Raw genomic sequence first — 21,346 nt, forward strand, 5'->3', positions numbered from 1 at the left:
CCTCTCTGCATTATAGCATTTATGTTTCTTATCTCTCTTCTCTAAGTTTCCTTGATACCCTCCTCCTTCCAGATTCTCTTTCTACTTTTCTGATTCTCCTTCTCACTTTTTAATGTAGGGCCTTTTTTCTCTGTCTACCTCTTCAGTGTTTGTTCTCCTCAGGATTCAGTCCCAGGCTCTTGTTTCTGATATAACTCAGGCTAGATGAGCCAGACTTCAACTACCTAAACCAGCAATTATTACTATCTCCAGCGTTTCAAGTCCAAAATGTCAGCTGCCCATTAGACTACTTCTTTTGGTGTGCGCCTCAGGTAACTCAAACCTAATATATCAAAAAACGAATGAACAGTTTTTCCTCTTAAACTTGCTTCCTTTCATGCTTTGTTGATCATGAATGCAGTCCTTCACCCAGTCAGCTAATTTAGAAATCTGGCAGTCATCTTGACTTCTCCTTTTTCTTTTCCCTCCAAAACCTTACCTAATCAGACAATAAGCCTCCAAAATATCTTTCAAATTCATTCTTTCTTTTCCTTCCACTGTGACTATCTTTGGTTCTGTGCTTCAGTATGTCTTGCTTCAATTATTCTAACACTATCCCAATTGTTCTCTTTATCTCTAAAATCTCCCTCTTCAATCCCTTTTCCATACTAATTTCTATCTAAAACCTGAGCAAGTCACTACTCTCCTTAAAGTTTTCAGTGTTTCTCCTTTCCCTAAAGTAGCGGATCTGGAACTTTAACATGCACTAAAACAAGTACCTGGAGTACTTGTTAAATCACAGATTGCTGGACTCCCACCTACAGAGTTTCCATTTCTGTAGACCTGGAGCTCAGCCAGAGAAAGTCCAAAGAAAAAAGTCCATACTACTTACAAGGTATTAAACATTGTTCATATAATCTGCCTCTAGTTTTATCTTTCCATAGGTATTGCTCACAGTTTTCTTACACACATATTACATTCTACCTTCTGAATCAAGTTTAGCTCATATACCATACTATACCATCAAAATATTTGTTCACACTGCTTCTTTTTCTTTTGTTTTTTTTTTTTTGAGGAAGATTAGCTTTGAGCTAACTGTTGCCAATCCTCCTCTTTTTGCCGAGGAAGACAGGCCCTGAGCTAACATCCATGCCCATCTTCCTCCACTTCATATGTGGGACGCCCGCCACAGCATGGCTTGCCAAGCTGTACCATGTCTGCACCCGGGATCCGAATCGGCGAACCCCGGGCCACCCAAAGCGGAACGTGCACACACAACCGCTGCGCCACTGGGCTGGCCCCCACACTGCTTCTTATATCTGTAATACCCTTTCCATCATCTTGCTCCCTCCCTAGCAAACTCCTACTCATTCTTAAAGACTAAGATCAGATGTACTTTCCTCGGTTAAGCCTTCCCCAACCTTCCCAGGAAGCAAAATAAGTCATTTCCTCTTTTGGTCTCAGGGTAAAAAAAAAAAAATTGTAACTACGTATGGTGATAGATGTTAACTAGACTTGTGGTGATCATTTCACAATATATACAAACATCAAATCATTATGATGTATAGCTGAAACAATAATATATTATATGTCAATTATATCTCAATTAAAAAATATTTCTAAAAATTATACACACACATAAAATAAATAAAATGTTAAATGCTTCAATGATTGTGCTTCTCCTTCATGGTACATACCACAAGTATTATATTATTTGTTATATTACATTATATATTATCACAAGCTATATATTTATTTGTTTTGTTACTTACTTATTGTCCATCTCCCTCACTAAACAATAAGTTCCATAAGGGCAGGTACTGTGCGATCTTTCTCAATGCTATTTACCCAAAGACTAAGTAGTAGGTACTCACAAAATATTTATTGAATGAATAAATAAATACATCACTTAATCTATTTCTCTAATTAGTTACTGTCATGCCTGTTTGATCTTCATAACGACAGCCCCAAAGGCCAGATGTCATATCTTCCAATTTTGTGATCACAGACCTAATTACCCAGTAGGCCTCTAATAAATGTCTGTTGAATGAATGAATGGCATTTAAGAAATTCTTGTGATTTCGTACAATTCAGTGTCTATGCTGAGGGACTCTGATCTTGAAGCATTGTATAAGAAGCATGAAACTGACCACAGAAACTTTATTCAGTTGATACAGTGCTAATTTGGCAGAGTTTTAGAAAATGTGAAGAATTTCTGTGATTACTAGCCATTGCAAATGAGATATCTCACTTTGTTAACCATACAATCATATGTAGGGTAGGATGATTACATCGAAAGAAGAAAAAATGAAGTGGGTATTAGAGTGTCATCTTTCCAGGTTTCATTTTCCCTGAACAATGTCAGAAAGACGGATGCAAATGCTGTCAATCATAAACTTGACAAAGGCTTTAGAAAGACAATACATTATGCAAGGAAAATTTATCTGAAGGTCAACTTGGAAGAAATTCACTGACCAACTAAACAACAATATAATAACAATAACAGCAGCACTTAACATTTACTGAGTGCTTATGATATGCCCAGTTTTATGCTAAATGTTTTACATGGATTATTTTATTTAACCCTCACAATAATCCTATGAGATGAGCACTACATTTTTAAAAACTGTTTTGCAAATGAGGCTAAGAATGCTAAGTAAATTGCCTAATGCCACATACCTAGTAAATGTCAGAGTTGCAACCTGAACCCAGATCTGACTCCTAAAGCCATGTTATTAACCAATACACATCCTTTTGAAAAATCTGCCAAAGCTACATTATGAAAATTCTAAAAATATGAAACCACTTTATACTAAGAATTATTTTTAATCAGTTTCACATATATAATTTGTTAACACTAGTATTAAGTATTGCTGAGTATATATTAAATCTGATGTGCCATGTCGACCTGGAGGCTTTATTTACAGATGCTATTGTTCTTTCAACTGGTTTTTGCTTTTACACATGCCTTTTTAAAACTAAAACTTTCACCCTGTTTTACAGTTTATTTTTCTGTCTTTCTCACTAGAATGTGAATTCCTGGAAGGAAGAGATTATATCTGCATCCTTGGAGCTGAGCACATGGTAGTCACTCAATAAGTATTTACAGAGCTGAATAACAAATTTATATTCTAGGCCTCTTGTTCAATAATTTAACTGTATATTCATTAGGAGAATTTTAAAAATCAAGTTAAAAAAATCAGCCTTTAGAGAAAGAGAACGCTAACATATTTGTTAATTGCTAAGTCTAAAGATTCTTGCATTAAACTATTTTGGGATGAGAATTAGCAATAAGAGTTCATTCTGTTAATTTCTGAACATCCAGGGACATCAGCAAGTTGTAAGAATGTGATTTCATGTATTCTAATGTGTATCATATTTTGTTTTGACACATGAACTAGTTGATTTCTTTAAATCAAACTATCATGCAAAAAGAACAGAGGAAATTTCTCTTATTTCCTATTTAAATAAACATTTTCATTTAACTACGAAACTTGATATGTTTTTGTTAATTTTTGGAAATTGTTTTAAATACTTTCATGTAATAACATTGTCTCAAACTATCTACTCATAACACTGATTACACATTTTTCTTTCTTTTATTTTTTAAAAAGTATAGCACAAACATTATTTGCTTTTGTGATTTTAATCTCTCTTAAATGTGCCACTCCACAAACACTTTTAAATTAAACTACTATAACAATAAACAATGGCAAACAAATAAATCTGTTTTGAAATATTTTTTAAGCTTCTCTGATAACTCCTATGAAAATCCAGTAAGACACACTAGAGTACTGTAAAATCAGAGTTGGAATCACTACCTTTATTAATTTAGGAGAATTGGATCAAGGACATAGATGTATTCATTCTGAGAGACACCATTTTCCTCCTTTGTTGTTCAAAAATATAACTTTTCTTTGTAGAATGTCTACCATTTCAGTTAATTTCAACTCAAAGGATGCAGTTATAAGGTAGAATCTATTGACTATATTATTAGCAACATAAGCATTTAAATTTTTCTTAAATATGTAGGTGAAAAGAAAAACAGCAAGGCAAGAGTTAATTGAAACATTCCTGTTTAGAGCAACTGCATTTAGGAGTGGGGGCTGGTGGACGGCGGAGGAGGTAGCAAGGCAGTGAGATGTAGAGTTAATCAGGGAGCAAATCCAAAGCCAGGCATGGATAGGCCTCACTAATGAGCCTCAAGTACCCTGCAGTGGTTTTCAAACTTAACTGGCTTCAAACGATGCCACCCCATGACAGAATGCAGCTAGCCATAAGAGGAGGGTGATTAGAATAAATGACTGGAGTAATTAACTCTGATGTGAAACCACCTGATTGGAAAAGAGAAGCCAAGAGCTATTTAGCTGATGGTCCTCCGGTAGAAAAAGGAAGCTTTCCCTTTCTCTTGTGCGGGTGTTCAGTTAGAACTCAACTCTTTCAAGTAGGTATTTGGTAGCACTAATGAAAAGCAGCTTTCATTCAAGGGCCTCTCAAGGGCCTTCCCATTCATTTTGAAAGGGGAAGAAAATAAAAGCTTCAAAGTAGAACTAATTTACTTTACCCCCCTACCTCTTAGTGAATTTTGCACTAGCGAAGTCTGCATTAGTATTTATGCTAACAATCTACCTCCAAATAATGTTATCAAATACAAAAAATTTTTACTTATGAAATAACCAAATAAAGATAATTAAAATTTTCGTACGTTCCCTTCTTTAAAAATGTTTTACATTACATTGTACATCTTAAATATACAGTTTTACTTGTCAATCATACTCAATAAAGCTGGAAAAATGTTTTACATAGAAAACTTTACATTTATATAATAATTAATTATTGATCAGTGTCAATACTGCCTTTATAAGTGCCACTGGGATCATTCTTACTACAGCAAGAGACTCATGAGTAAGGGAGAAGGGTATAAACTATGAATGGGGTACATTTGTTTTTGAAGATAAAGCAAAAAATAATGTTGAGGCAAGAAAAGAAAGAGTACATATTTTTGTAAAAATGACAGCTTACTTACAGTGCAAATTGAGCCAAAGAATCCACCACACTTTAGTCTGCTTTATTTTACAAAGAGGGGAATTACAAAGACTAGGGGCATTACTACCTGCTGTTTTACAAGTAATCATCAATTCAGTGGGCCAATGTTGTTCTGTACCTGCTGAGTTAATGTTCCTCGACACACCCCTCCCCCTAAAACAGGTTCCCAAGCTGCCCAGTAACAACTACGGTGTGGTAGCACATGTAACTTAGTGAATGTTTATGCCTAAACTCAGATTTATTTGACAGCTTTACACCTTTGGGCATGATATAATTAAATGTTTTGACAGTTAAACAAAAACTGTATAAATTTAAAAGCTATTAGGAGCTCAGCTTCTAGAAGCAAAATGAAGTAATTTGCTTATACCCCAAACCACTTTTAGCAATGTATTCCAATAAAAAGCACAAGGAGAGAAGTAAATGTCTATCCAAATGTTTTAGCTAGTTCTTTCACATTTCTTCTATGAAGAAGATTCTCCTTATAAATATTGATAATGACTTTAATATCAACAAAGGGAACATAAGTAGATTTAAGATTATCAATATAACCGCTAAATTCTATCTTTGGTTATTTTCTATAATTTTAGAAATGGCAATATTAAAAAGGCATAGACTGAGAAACAGTATATTATTAAAAAGGCCACTATGTGCTATTTAAAAGGATTTAAAGCAATACAAGGAGAGTGAGTGGTCCTCTAAACTCAGCCATTAACGACTCAGGAGTTAATTCTCATTCTCTGAAGGTGCCAGGTTCCAGATTTTCACAGTACTCTGTGCTGCTTGGTCCTCTAAGATCCCAATTCTCACTTCTTGTGGAAGGGAGGAATTACAGTACTCCTAAGTCACTGCTTACCTTCACAAAAACCCACTGTTCATCATCTAAGCTTCAGAAAATGTTCCCATCAGTAGTACTATTCAAACATGTAGCTAAAAACCTCAGATACTTCTCTAAAAATGAAAAAAAAAAAACTGTAAAGCAAAATTGTCCATTAAGATATCATGTTTTTAAATGAAAGTCTGATTCCTATTTACTGTATTGCATCATACTGTCATTCTGGAAAGCATCCACAGAGTAATAGCATACAGTCCAACAAAAAAGCTTAATTTTAAACAGTATTTAAGTCAGAACCACTACTGAAGCATTTGGACTCTATCAAATATATAAAAACATTTAAAATCTACTTTCATTATGTAATGACCTGAGGAGAAACTTCACCCCCACTAAAGGTAACAATGATCAGTTGTTTATTTAAAAAAACAAATCAATGAAATGTTTAGAAACCAGTTAACTTCTCATGTGGTGTTTATATTTTACTTTATCATACTTCTTGGAAAGATAGCTGTGAAGGAAGAAAATACTATGAACCCAATCCAGTTTAATTTATACATGCTCTAAAAAGAGCTTCTTATGTACACATCTAAAAACATTAGTGCATTATCTAATTGTTCTCTTCCTTGCACTCATGTTAACAGGATGGATGTCTTTTTGTGTACCACACTTGGATCTACTGGAACACAGCCTGAAAATGGATTAAACTTTTTTGAGTGTTTAAATATCTGAGAGTGCATGGACTGTGGGGATAAGGGACTGCGGACTCAGAAGCTGATAGTTCCAATTTGGCTGGTTCTTTGTTTTTTTGTTAATGAATGAAACTTGAGTCAGATCATTTAAACACTAGTTACACAGCTCGATATTTCTAGTAGATGGGCAGCTTTTTGAGACAGTGAATTTAGATCCAAAGGTAAGTGTTACTTGGTATAAAATAAGAAATGGATACTATTAAAATACTACATATTAAAGAGGTCCTCTTCTCAAGGAATATCATCTCTTTTTTATTATTTCATTGTTTCTCCTCTCTGTGGGCAACATATTTTGAAAAATGTTATCAAATAATCAAATGTTATCAAATACATTTGACAGAGATGTATATGTCTGCCAGACCTTCTGATTAGAATGAGATAACCCACATGGCACTGATCCGATATAATTTAGCTAAAAGCACAGGAACTAGATTTTAGCCCATTTTGCCTTTTTATAGGTAAAAGTACTAGTTCAAAATGTTTAGATATTGCTGTGACAGCTCTAGGGGTACAATGACCTTTGGTTGAAATCCATTGAATATATATATAAACATATCATGCCTAGTAAAATGTACTAATTTCATAGACCTAAACCTCCATTGGCTGTTACATGAACTTTTATGTATTGCTAAGAAATTTAAAAAACTGTAAAATAATTATAACAAAATGCTTTATCATGCAGAATTTTAATTTTACACTGATTGAAACAGCTATCAGACTTTTTAGACATAGATTTTAAGTATTGTACATATGTAAAAAAGAAAACATAAATGAAATAAATTGATTATTTGTAAAATGTTTTGTTTCAGAGTCCAACTCTTCTGAATTACTTCCTGACTCAAAGTTGTTGAAGTCTGTGCTCTTCCACACAGTATTGTCCTCAGTGCCTTTAGGAGCATTAGTAAGGCAGCATTTTTAAAAAAGAATTCTCTATTACCTCTGGAATTTTATTCCAAGCCTCAAATATCCATTCTACAAATGTTGATGCTGACATTTTCTTGATCTCTCTCTCTTTTACTATAACTATCACTTAGTGCAGTCCTCATGACTGCTCTATTTCTATCTTCTTCTTTTTTTTTTGAGGAAGATTAGCCCTGAGCTAACATCTGCTGCCAATCCTCCTCTTTCCTGAGGAAGACTGGCCCTGAGCTCACATCCATGCCCATCTTCCTCTACTTTATATGTGGGATGCCTACCACAGCGTGGTTTGCCAAGCAGTGCCATGGCCGCACCTGGGATCCGAACTGATGAACCCCGGGCCACCTAAGCGGAACGTGCGCACTTAACAGCTGCACCACCGGGCTGGCCCCTATTCCTATCTTCTTTTAACTACTTTATATGTTTGTTAACTATGATTCCTCTACCTTAATACCACCACTATGATAACTCTATCTTAAAACTTACCAAAGTAAATTAAAAAAAAATATTTAGTGGAGCAACATTATTCAGTAGAGGACAGTTTGGCAGTTTCTTACAAAACAAAACATACTCTTACCATATGATCCAGCAATTGCACTCCTTGGTATTTACCCAAAGGAGCTGAAAATTTATCTCCACATGAAAACTTGCACATGAATGTTTATAGCAATTTTATTCGTAATTGCTAAAACTTGGAGGCAACCAAGATGTCCTTCAATAACTGAATGGGTAAATAAACAGGGGTATATCCATACAATGGGATACTATTCCACAATAAAAAGAAATGAGCTATTAAGCCATGAAAAGGCATGGAGGAACCTTAAATGCATACTGCTAAGTGAAAGAAGCCAATCTGAAAAGGCTACATACTGTATGATTCCAAATACATGACATTCTGGAAAAGGAAAAACTATGGAGACAATAAAAAGATCAGTGATTTCCAGGGGTTTGGGGTAGGAGAAGAGGGGAGGGATGAATAGGTGGAGTACAGGGGATTTTTAGAGCAGTGAAACTATTCTGTGTGATACTATAATGGTGGATGTATGTCATTGCACATTTATCAAAACCCATAGAATGTACAACACAAAAAGCGAATCCTAATGTAAATATGGACTTTAGTTAATAATAACGTATCATTATTAGCTCATTAATTGTTATAAGTGTACCACACTAATGCAAGATGTTAATAATAGGGAGAATTGAGCAGGGTGGGGGGGAATGAGGGGTGTATATGGAACTCTCTTTACATTCTGCTCAATTTTTCCATAGAACTGAAACTGCTCTAAAAAATAAAGTTGATTAATCTTGTAAAAATTATGTCTATATGTCTACCTCTTCCTCTGTTCAACTATAAGTTACTTAAAAACATGAGTCACAGCTCATTCATCTTTGGATCCCATGCCTAAGACAGTTATTGGTACGTATTAGGGGCTTCAATAGCTACTTCTGGAAATGCAAGGAATACGGTTACCCTACTCAAAAGAAGATTCTCAGAGCCTTCATTCCTACCAAGTGTGCCACAGCCTATAAAATTAGACACATTAATAAATATTAAAATCATACTTTTCATATCACTTATATGAGCACATCCCAGTATGAATATAATATATCTCCTTTCCAGCAGAGTTGAAAATAAGAGCTGACAAGCCACTAATTTATCTAATATTATGTTTGGGGCATTGTGCTATGCACTGTGGGACAAAGATAATTGAGGCATTTTGTACCTGTCCTGTAAGAGCTCCCAGTCCAATGAAGACACAGATGGAAAACAAGTATTTACAAAAGGGTTTAAGAGCAGAGAGCTGAGAGCATAAAGCAAGCTTAAGTAGTAGTATAACCTTTCATAAAAATATATAAATAATATTAAAGAAATACCTTGTTTTACATATTTGTGAGGTAAAAATGTAGTTTGCATTAATTATCACTAAAGGTATCATAACACTTAAAATACTGTCTATATTCTCAATTTTAATATTTTATCAAATTATTCTTAAGCAAATTATGAACCACTTTTATGAAACATATCTATTTCCTTCAATTATTTGTCTTTTGGTTCATAGTTCTATTCGCTGTCATCATTCTTTGTACTTTCAGAATTCGTACTGTTTTTCTCTTGAAGTCTTCCTTCTCTGCTCACTTTAGTCAGCTTTAAGCATTAATATACTTTTGACTTAAAAAGCCAAGCAATTCAAATCCAAATGTCCTTGAATTACCATAACATCTTTTTCTGCCAGTTAATTTTCCTGTCAAACATGCCCTTTATCCTCACTTCTTCTAACATCTTTTAGTTCTTAAATTACAAAGATGTATGAGAATAAAAACAGCCGGTACTGGTTTACTATTCATTTGAGTGCTATGATAATTAACATAAATTATATCGATTAATTCCTAAACAACCTTATGTCTCCAAAGTAGAAGTACCAAAGCATTACACCATATTTTCTTTCCATATGATAAAATATCATGAGAACAGGCTAACAGATCTGGATTCCAAGCCCGGCTGAAATGGTTACAAAATCTTGGGCAATAGTTAAGTTCTTAAAGCTTCAATTTACTCATTTCTAAAATGCAAAAAGAACACATTCGTCATAAAATTATTACAAGAATTTCACTAAATGCCTGTTACAGAGTAAGTTCTTACTAGATGTCAGTTCCCCATCCAGTTCCCCTTCTTTGGTAGTCAGCCTCCCAGATGGCCCCTGATGATTCTCACCTGCTGGTGCTCATGTTCTTGCTAATTCCCTCCTACACTGAATACGGCTGACCTGTGTAACCAATTGGATACTGCAGAAATGACACAGCGGGGCTTTCCAGACTAAGTCATAAAAGATATTGTGCCTCACACTCTCCTCTATTTTGGACCTCTTGTTCTAAGGAAAGTCAGCTGCCATATGGTGGGGAAACCTAAGCAACTCTCTGGAAAGATCTATGTGGTGAGGAACTGAGGTCTCCTGCCAACTCACCAGTTATGTGAGTGAGTCATCTTAGAAGCAGATCTTCCGGCCCTAGTCATACTTTTGAATGACTGTAGCTCTAGGAAACATCTTGACTACAATTTCATGAGAGAGAGAGAGAGAGCCAGAAACACCTAGCTAAGCCACGCCCAAATTCCTGACCCAAAGGCGCTAAGTGAGATACTAAATGCCTATTGTTGTTTTAGGTGTTAAATTTTGAAGTCATCTGTTACATAGCAATAGATAACTAACACATCTTCCAGTATATATTTTCCTCAGAACTGCTTGACCTGTTTAACCCACACAGACCCTATGGTGGTTATTTTCAACTAGATTTTCACAAGCAATCTAGACTCTCACCAACTTCACTATTCCTATACCTACTTTGTTAATCCTTAATCTTAGTAAATCCCATGATTTATTTTTCTAGCTTCTATACATGGGCTACCATGCTTTATTACAGAAAAATCAATATATATATACCAATAATTTTACTATAAATCCAAGCTCTCCAACTTCACCTGGGCCTCAAATTCTACTCTGATTATTTTTGTGTTTCCAGTTCACAAATGTCATACTCCCTTCAGTGGCTGCCCTAAATTGCATACTTGCCTCACTTTCTTTCTCATTAGATTATCTAGCCTTTGATTTTAAAAGAGGACATTATAATTTTTTTATTTTATTCTTCTCCATTGCAAAATGTTTATATTTCAACCCTATCTCTCCTCTTTGTCCTGTGCGTTAAGAGTAAGAAGCGTCTTCCATTTTTCTATATTAACTCAATGTCCTCATATCTTCTAAAAATATGCTACATACCTATAAAAATTTTCAATTTCTCCCCTTCTAAGTTATTCCTTCTCTGAGACTACTCAGATTCTGCTACCTAGAAAGAATCTTCCCTTTAAGTTTCTTACCATCCCAGAATCACCTCTTCTTTCATTGGATATCATACTTCTCAAAAGAGGCCATATTCACTCACTCCACAATCTCTCATGCCTTCACTCCTCAACTCCTTGAAATCTAGATTTCACCACACTCTATTGAAATTCTTTATTGCAAGTTGCCAATATTCTCCCCTTTAAGTCTGAATAAAAGTTTTCTCCCTCTAAGAGAGTGAACTATTGTGGCAGAGACAGCAATTTGTCATCCAATACCCATTCTTACTTTCTTTAATAATAAAAATCTTACTTAGCTAGAGAAACATTTACTGCTCTCCCTTCTAACTTGATGAGGCCATGTGACCAAGTCATGGTTAATGAGATCTTAATAGAAGTAGTATGTTTCACTTCTGGGTTGCTCATCTCAAAAGGAACTGGCCTGTTTCCTTTCCCTCTTTCTACCAGCTGGGAAGGGAAGCAAACTAGACCCATATTGGACCCAGAGATGGAAGTCACATGCTACAACTGGCAGATTCACTCTCAGTTTTAGATTCCTTTTCTCCTTACATGAGAGAAAAATGGGGAGATCCTAAATAATATTACTAGTAACAAATTAGAAGTATATAAGTCTTGGGTATGTGAAAGAGAAATAATAAGATTCCAAGATTCAGTGGCTTAAACATAACAGAGAAGAGCTTAACCTATATGATAACTAACAGACCCAGTGTATTGGTCAGGTCCTAGCAGGAAACAGAAAAGTACAATGGGATGGGATTCTGATGAAGGTTCCACTCACATACAGGGTCAAGGGAACCAACAAGGTATTGTGAGGAACCTGCAGACTTGTAACAGTGAGAGGGCATTACAACCCATAGGCCTGAAGGAGAAAGGGGAAAAACTATTATTACTAGAGCTTGCTGAGTGCTGAAGTAATGGAAGGGAAACTACATTGATGTAGCTATAGCTGTAGAGGGTCTACGGTCTTGAAGCAGGAAGACAGTAAACCAAAAAATATTATGTGACCTCTTTCTTATCCTGTTCTCTCTCTTATCTCCTGCCTGACATTTGCAATCCTTACTGATCAGCCTTTCAGGCCTTAAAGGAGAGCAGAGCAGAGAGTCGGGGTAATGACTAAGAGGAGGGAGAAGAGGAAGAAGGATAACAAGCATATCTACTAACAAACTAAAAGCATATTATCACATCAGGATTTGGTACTTTTGATCACTCTGAAGCATACCTTTAACCATCCAATGCCTCTTGAAATACTCTCCCTTCTTACTTTTAACACTATACATTCTTACTTGTTACTGATATCTTTTCTATCGGTTCTTCTTGCTCTCAGAAGAAAACTGTTTCCCAGGGTTTGTCCCTGGATTTCTTGTCTCTACGCCTAATATTCTAAGACAGAGTTACGAACTTCTTCTACCTTAACTATCATTCAGTATAGATGAGCACCAGATCTTTATCTCTAACACTGATGTCTCACCTAAGTGCTAGACCAAAGGTTGCATATTTAAATATCTATAGAATCCAGGTAGGTAAAAATAAATTAACAAGGCAAACTGGATATAAAACACTAGAAAGAGAGAGGCTGCAGACAACTAGAGAGATATGCCTATCTATAAATCACTTAGCTCCAGTTGATTTTGCCTTGCAGTAATGTAGTTCCAGCGCAGTCACATATTTTAACTTTTAAAGAAAGTCTAGAAATTTAAATTGGGGAGAGGAAGGGATCTCTTATTTTTTTAATGGTAGCAATCAACTTCTTTTATTAAAATATCAGGTAGTTTATTTCAGAAATAAACTTGAAAACCTTCTCACTACAAAACACTCAGAAGTGCTGAATAAAATAAAACAAACATGCTTTCTAAAAAGTTTTTTGTTTTTAAAAGATAGGTACTTGAGCTAACATCTGTTCCCAATCTTTTTTTTTTCTTCTTCTTCTGTTTCTCCCCAAAGACTCCCAGTACACAGTTGTATATTCTAGTTGCGAGTGCCTCTGGTTGTGCTATGTGGGATGGCACCTCAGCACGGCCTGATGAGCGGTGCCATGTCTGCGACTAGGATCTGAACCGGTGAAACCCTGGGCTGCTAAAGCAGAGTGCATGAACCCAATCACTCAGCCAAGGGGCTGGCCCCTAAAAAGTTTGTTTTGAAATAATTTTAGACCTACAGAAAAACTGCAAAACTAGTATAGACAGTTCATGTATACCCTTCACCCAGCATTTCCAAATGTTAACAACTCAATAATCATACAATCATCAAAATCAGAAAACCTATATTGCTACAATACTTAACTGAAATGCAGAGACTGTGATTTTTACCATTTTTCCCCAATGCCCTTTTTCTGTTCTAGGATCAAATCCAGAATCACACATTGCACTCAGTTGTTGTGTCTATCAATTACAAAAGAAAAAATAAATAAACTTTTAAATGAAAACTAAGTTAGAAAGAAAACAGCAAAAGAAATCCCCCAGAGTCATAAACAAACAATAATAAAATTAGAAAAACTGTACTAGAGAGTCATAAACAGGTAAAGATAGCCCCTGGGTGGTTTTTTCCAGGCTCAGTCACTGAGGAGTTTGGTTTTAATGCCCATGTAGAAAAAGTAGAGGAGACCCTGGTTCCTCTCTTAGGTTGGTGAGGAGGAGTAAGTTGGAAGTGAGATTTCTCCATACATAAAACTGGAAGCTGAAAAGATTCATATCCTCAGAGAAAAGGAGGGCCAGAAAAAAAAAAGCTATCTACCAAAAGAAGGCTATACGGAAAAGCTTATCTGTCTTGATTTGGGCTTTGGGTAGGAAAGCTTTCCCCAGGAATTTATATCCACATGTCTGTCCCTTACATAGAGTTGAAATTTAAAAGTATAACCAAGTAGTCTGAAATTTATACATAAGCTGGTCCCAGGCTATGATACATGGAAGAGGCAAAGCAAAACACTCTGGAGAGGCATACTATCAATCAAGGATTCTAACAGGTAACAGCTCTCCTAAAGGTAAATATACAATCCAAAATTACCAAATATATGAGGAAACAGACTACCATGAGAAAGAGTCATCCAATAGCACAAATAGAACTACAGATAACAGTAATACTGAATAGGGCTCCTAAATTAAATGTTTTAAGTTATTAAAGACATAAAAGGAATGAGAATATAAGAAAAGGAGACATAAGATTTTTAAAGTTGATATGAAAAAGAACCAAACAAATTCTAGAAATGAAAAATATAGTCACTCTATTTACAGTAGACTGCTTTAACAGGACATTCGAAATAGCTGAAGAGACAATTCGTCATCTAAAAAACATGAGGAAATTATGAGAATGGAACACAGAGAAATAATAAAATGGAAAATATGAAAGACAGGCTTTGTAGGCATGTATGACAGAATAAGAAGGGCCAATATAGACCTAAAAGAAATTCTACCAAGAATAAATTGAGAGAATGGGAAGGAGACAGTATCAAAGCGATAATTCCTAGGAATTTTCCAGAATGTACTTAAGACACAAATCTTTAGATTCAGGATGCAAAATGAGTCCCAAGCAGAATAAAAACAAATCCACACTTAGATACATCATAACAAAACTCCTAAATATTAGACAGTTGGAAAAACGTTAAAAGGAACAGCCGATAGATTTCTCAATAGTGACAACAAAAGAAGAACCTAATGTAATTACAGTATCTTCTAAGTGCTAGGAGAGAAAATAATAATCAATCTATTAGCTAAAGAGTGAGGGTGAAAAAAAAATTCATTTTAGATAAAGAACAATACCACGTCAAACAAAAAACATTTCTGCAGGTTTACACAGCCCATGGGCTACAAGTTTGCGACTTCTGCTCCATATCTAGAACCAACACCTGAAACTCAACCTGTCCAAGAATGAACATCACTGTTTATTTCCAAAATCTTATCATCTTCCTGACTTCCCCATTTCTGTTAATTTCACCACCATCTTCTAGTCACCTACCTTCAAAACTTTAGAATACCATTTAATTTCTACTCAGATTCAAAATCCTACAAATTCTACCTATATGTTTCTTTGTCTTCTCTGCCACACATTCCCACTGCCACCATTCTGCTTCAGGCCCATATTATCTGGACATCTGAAAAAGTCTCCTAAATTGATTTCACAACTGTCAATTATCCCTGCTCCATTCAATCCTATAGGATACCACCAGAGTAAACTTTCTAAATTGGAACTTTAGTCATACCACTCCACTCAACAAAATTCTTAAATGGTTCTCTTCGGCCATAGACTAAATCCAGCTCGTTATCACGGCATTCGAGTCCCTCAAAATAGCTGACCTCAAACTCCCTTTATGGTCTTAGGTTTCAACTGCATACTGTCGTCTTTACATTAGTCAAAATGGATCATTGTTAACCAAAATAACTTGTTACCTTACTTCTTTGTCTTGGTACATGTTCTTTCCCCTGCTAGAATTCAATTAACATAAAATTTTAAGACATATCTGCTGAAGTCTCCTATGTGTAAGAAACCTGTGCTCAGCAGGGAGGTGGTGGGGGTTGGGGGAGAGAAAGACAAATTATTCACTTATTCACACCCAGTTCTTTGTCTGAGACTCATGAGGGAATGGCCTTAACTTCCTCTTGCTTCATTCTTTCCCTTCTTCAACACACACACACATTTCCACTTGTCAACTAAAGTGTTCACATAGAAGCTAGACAATCATCCCAAAGGGAAATATAGAGGGGCTTTCTGCATTTCATGGGCAGCAGAGCAAAATAACAATGGTACTCCAGGTTCTCTTTGACTGAAGGTCCTGTTAATATTATAATAGTGACCCTGAGCTATCAAAGTGCCTGCCACAGAAAGATAACATTATCATTATCATTATGTCATTTTTACCAAACAAGTAAATATGTGATTTCTGATTTACTTAGTTGATCATAAAATTAAACAAAATATTCCACTTCCCTTGCATATTTATAAATTATGTCTTTATTCTAACTAAATATATTTGTGTATGAAACTAGAAATGCTGCTCTCACATAGTGGTTCTAAATTACTCAGGAAAGTCTACTCTGAAAAGATAAGATAGTTTTGAGATGAGTTTTAAAATACAGAACACATATGATCCAAAGAAATGAGTGGTAAATTCTCTCAGTTTGACGGCATAGCGTAAAAGATACACTAAAATGAAAGAATCATTTTGCTCACTTCCTTAGAGAAAAATTATCTCATCTAGATGAACAGTTATGCAATTAAAAAAATCACGGATTTAGAGCAGGAAAGGGCATTAAGAGTTGTCCAATCTTTGGCTAGATGTTCAAGGTCAGCTAGAAATTTAACCACTGTAATTTTGCGATTTTTGTGGATTTTTTATTTTTGGCTTTTTGGAAGAATTGGTTTTATTTTTGTTTATGTTTTTCTCCTAACTATGCTGCAGATTGGGGGCTGGCAAACATTTTCTATAAAAGGCCAGAGTAAATATTTCAGGCTTTGCCATATGATCACTATCACAGTTACTCAGTTTTGCTATCGTAGACCCAAAGCAGCAATAGACAATATAACAAATAAACACGATGGCTGTGTTCCAATAAAAGTTTATTTACAAAAACAGGCAGCAGGCTAGATTTGGCTCATGGAACACAGTTTGCTGATCTCTGCTTTAACTCATAAAAACAACTTTTAAATAAAATAGTTGAATTTCGATCTCTTCTCCACTGAAAGAAGCTGATTAGGTGTAGAACCTAAACCAACAAGAACCCAAGCCCAGCAGATGGCCCTAATGACTCAGAAAACATGGCTTCTGTCTGGTCTCTGGTAGTAGATTCCTTCTCCCTACTTCAGTAGCATCTAAGACTGTCTCAGAAGACGTCCAATCTGCAAGAGATTAGCTTCTTCCTCAGTGGAACCTGAAACCCAATCTACCATCATTCCTGAATTAGGATCTCTTTACGACTCAAAAGGATCAAACCAGGCCAGGTGTGACAATGGTTAAGTTACTTATTTTTACTAAGCCTTAATTTCCTTAAAATAGGGGTAATATCTAAAGTGAGAGAATAAAATGGGATAATATATGAAGGAACATCTAAAACAGTGTCTGGCACATAGTAAGTATTCGACAGTCCTCTTCTGATTTACCACTTCCCCTCCTTACCCATAAAACCCCTTGACCCTAAGTGTATTCATTTAATCTACCGCTACACATTCATTTAGGATTTACCATATGTATCAGGGATTGTGCTAAAAACTGGGGACACAGCAGTGAATAACACTGACGAGGTCCCTGTCCTCATTCTTGTAGGAAGACTGACATTAACACACAAATTATTTGACAAGATAATGTCAGATAGTAATTAGTGCTACAAAGTGATTAGATATAGAATAACAGAATTTTGACTAGAATGAGCAGGGAAGGTTCCTCTGGAAAGATGACATATGACTTGAGACTTAAAGGATAAAAATCAGCTAGCCAAAAATTAGTGAGGAAAGAGTATTCTAGACGGGCTGAACAAGTACAAAATTCTAGAGGTTCGAAAGGTTCTGGTACATTCAACGCCATAAAGGAAGTAGGACTCATCTCCTGACACAGTTATCTCCACTGTTAGCTACTCTCCAATTCTGTTCATGCCACACAACAATATCCCTTTCTGCTCCGCTACTTCTGCAGGCATTTTACATTCCTGCCAACAGTGTAGAAGGGTTCCAATTTCTCCACATCCTCACCAACACTTGTTGTCTTTTGTTTTTTTGATAACAGCCATCCCAACAGGTGTGAGATGATAACATATTGTAGGTTTGATTTGCATTCCCCAGATGAGTAGTGACTTTGGGAATCTTTTCATATACCTGTTGGCCGTTTGTTAGTGTTAAGTATTCCTTGGAGAAATATCTAAGTCTTTAGCCCATTTTTTAATCAGGTTATTAGTTTTTTTTTGCTATTGAATTGTAGGATTCCTTATATATTTTGAAAATTAACCCCTTAACTAACATATGGTTTGAAATATCTTCTCTCATTCCATAGGTTGCCTTTTCCTTTTGCTGATTATTTCCTTTGCTTTGTAGAAGCTTTTTAGTATGGTGTAGTGTCACTTGTCTATTTTTGTTTCTGTTGCCTGTGCTTTTAGTGTCATATCCATGAAGTCACTGCCAAGACCAATGTCATGAAGCTTTTTCCCTATGTTTTCTTCTAGGAGCTTTACAGTTTCATGTCTTACATTTAACTCTTCAATCCATTTTGAGTTGATTTTTGTATATAGTATAAGATAAGGGTCCAATTCCATTCTTTTGCATGTGGATATTCAGTTTTCTCAACATCATTTATTTAAAAGACTATCCTTTCCCTATTGTATATTCTTGGCACCTTTGTTGAAGACCAGCTGAGCATATACGCATAGATATATTTTTGAGCTCTCTATTCTGTTCTATTGGTCTATATGTCTGTATTTATGCAAATACCATACTGTTTTAATTACTGTAGCTTTGTAATATATTTCAAAATCAGGAAGTGTGATGCCTCCAGCTTTGTTTTTCTTTCTCAAGATTGTTCAGGTTATTCAGGGTCTTTTGTTGCTACATATGAATTTAGGATTGTTTTTTCTATTTCTGTAAAAAATTACATTGGGATTTTGGATAGGCAATGCATTGAATCTGTATATTGCTTTGGAGCGTATGGACATTTTCAGAACATTAAGTCTTCCAATCCATGAACACATGATGTCTTGTCATTTGTTTACATCTAATTTCTTTCATCAATGTTTTGTAGTTTTCCTTATGTAAGTCCTTCATCTCCTTAATTAAATTTATTCCTAAGTATTTTATTCTTTTTGGTGCTATTGTAAATGAGACTGTTCTCCTTATTTCTTTTTCAAATAGTTCATTCTAAGTATATAAAAAAGCAACTGAGGGGCCAGCCCGGTGGCATAATGGCTAAGTTCATGCTTTGGCAGCCTGGGGTTCGCTGGTTCAGATGCCAGGTGTGGCCCTATACACTGCTTATCAAGCCATGCTGTGGCAGGTGTCCCACGTATAAAATAGAGGAAGATGGGCACAGATATTAGCTCAGGTCCAATCTTCCTCACCAAAAGAGGAGGATTGGCAATGGATGTTAGCTCAGGGCTAATCTTACTCCTCCTCAAAAAAAAAAAAGAAAGAAAGCAATTGATTTTGTATAGTGATTTTGTATTCTGCAATTTTGTTGAATTCATTTATTAGTTCTAACAGGTTTTTTGTGTGGAATCTAGTTTTGGTATATAAAATCATGTCATCTGCAAACAAGAACAATTTTACTTCTTCCTTTCCAACTTTGATGTCTTTTATTTCTTTTTATTGCCTAATTGCTCTGACTAGGACTTCCAGACCATCGGATATATTATAAACCACTGAAGTAATACTTATTCTATCTACAACAAAGGATTATTCCAAAGGTCAAATAAGATGTGTAAAAACTGCTTTGTAAACTATAAAGTACTATGATATGTAATTAGAAGGAAGAGTAATGGACTTGGATTCTGGAAATGTGATTTTGAATTTTTGCTACTTATTAGTCATATGACCTTGTATATCAGCCTTTCTGGATTTCTAGAAAATTTAGAATATCTTCACTAACAGCCTCTGAAGGACATCATGAGGCTCAAATGATTAATAAGTGAAAGCTATTTGTAAAATGTTAAATACTGTACAAATTTAAGTTATTATTATTATGTATTCTTTGGTCATGATTTCTAAATCTTATACCTAAAAAACTATTATTAATAATTTAGTAAGAATAAGATCTTTAGGAACTGTAGCCTTTTATTGGTTAAAATTGCTGTTAAATGGGATACAGACCTTTAGGCAGACACATTGCTGGCTTTAGCAAAAGTGCTTTAAATACTTTAGTGTGAAGTATTTTAATGTAGTCCACCAATATGCAAACAATAGAGCAACTATATTATTTCATGCAATGTTTTGCACATGGAATCCTGAGTTCATGATTAACCATTTAGGGTAACACTCATCAACTATGCAGTATGCAGCTAAACATGTCTACCAAGTAAATTAAAGAACCCCTATACTATGTAGCAGCTGATGCAAACTAGGACTTAATTTAAAATCTTTAGAAACAAAAGATTAATTTTAGAAGTAAGAGAGGAGAAAGTCATATCCCTAAACTAAACAAACAGTACTTCAAGTCTCTATAAGACCTCCAATTTTCGACAACACACTAGCCCATTTAGAAGATCAAAGGTCAGGTTTTATAATGTAATACAATATAATACATTGTAAATAACATAAGTAATTAATCATGATTGTAAACCAATGCCCCATATATAGGAGTGTGGAGTCTATAATAACTGTTTTAAATTTTTGTTCTAGACCAATTTAAAAGTGCTTTATCCTTGTTGGTCCCCATGGGCATACCAGGTAGAATCGGTATTTAGCCACTTGACTATCACCTGAATTAAAAAATTGTAAGTCCATATCTTCCTAAATTTCCCACATCTTGCCATCATTCTGAATAGCACTCAAAATCATGTCAATCATTAGAAGTAGCAGATATTTTACTATTAGCACAATCCCTTACTTCTTATGTATAAGTGACTGATAATAGACTATCTGCCCAGTTTGTTTTTTGTACTCCATTGAACACTGATCCTCTCATGAAGGTAGGGAATATTAGGAATTTTTTTCTCATTTACTGCTCTCTGCTTGACTGGACTGCAATTCCTAAATAGTACACAATAGGGGCCGGCCTGGTGGTGCAGCGGTTAAGTTTGCACGTTCCGCTTCTCGGCAGCCCGGGGTTCACTGGTTCGATCCCGGGTGCGGACATGGCACTGCTTGGCAGCCATGCTGTGGTAGGCGTCCCACGTATAAACTAGAGGAAGATGGGCACGGATGTTAGCTCAGGGCCAGGCTTCCTCAGCAAAAAGAGGAGGACTGGCAGTAGTTAGCTGAGGGCTAATCTTCCTCAAAAAACAAAACAAACAAACAAAAAAACTACACAACAATAACTGCTGCTTTTCACAAATTGGTCATAGTCAT

The 21,346-nt window shown here is 35.4% G+C and overlaps 2 protein-coding genes across 11 annotated transcripts in view; one reads left to right on the forward strand and one right to left on the reverse strand.

Annotated features, from left to right (window-relative positions):
* DCLK2 (doublecortin like kinase 2) overlaps window positions 1-3,144 on the forward strand; it is a 229,018-nt gene extending 225,874 nt beyond the window's left edge. Inside the window, exon 17 of the mRNA XM_070504887.1 lies at window positions 3,008-3,144. Coding sequence (XP_070360988.1) covers window positions 3,008-3,067 — 60 coding nt within the window. The 3' untranslated portion in view covers window positions 3,068-3,144. The remainder of the gene's footprint in view (window positions 1-3,007) is intronic.
* Window positions 1-21,346, reverse strand: part of LRBA (LPS responsive beige-like anchor protein) — a 705,137-nt gene that overhangs the window by 85,791 nt on the left and 598,000 nt on the right. The gene's annotated exons all lie outside the window — the stretch shown is intronic.

This window comes from Equus asinus, chromosome 3 (assembly GCF_041296235.1).
Source record: "Equus asinus isolate D_3611 breed Donkey chromosome 3, EquAss-T2T_v2, whole genome shotgun sequence".
Lineage (NCBI taxonomy): Eukaryota > Metazoa > Chordata > Mammalia > Perissodactyla > Equidae > Equus > Equus asinus.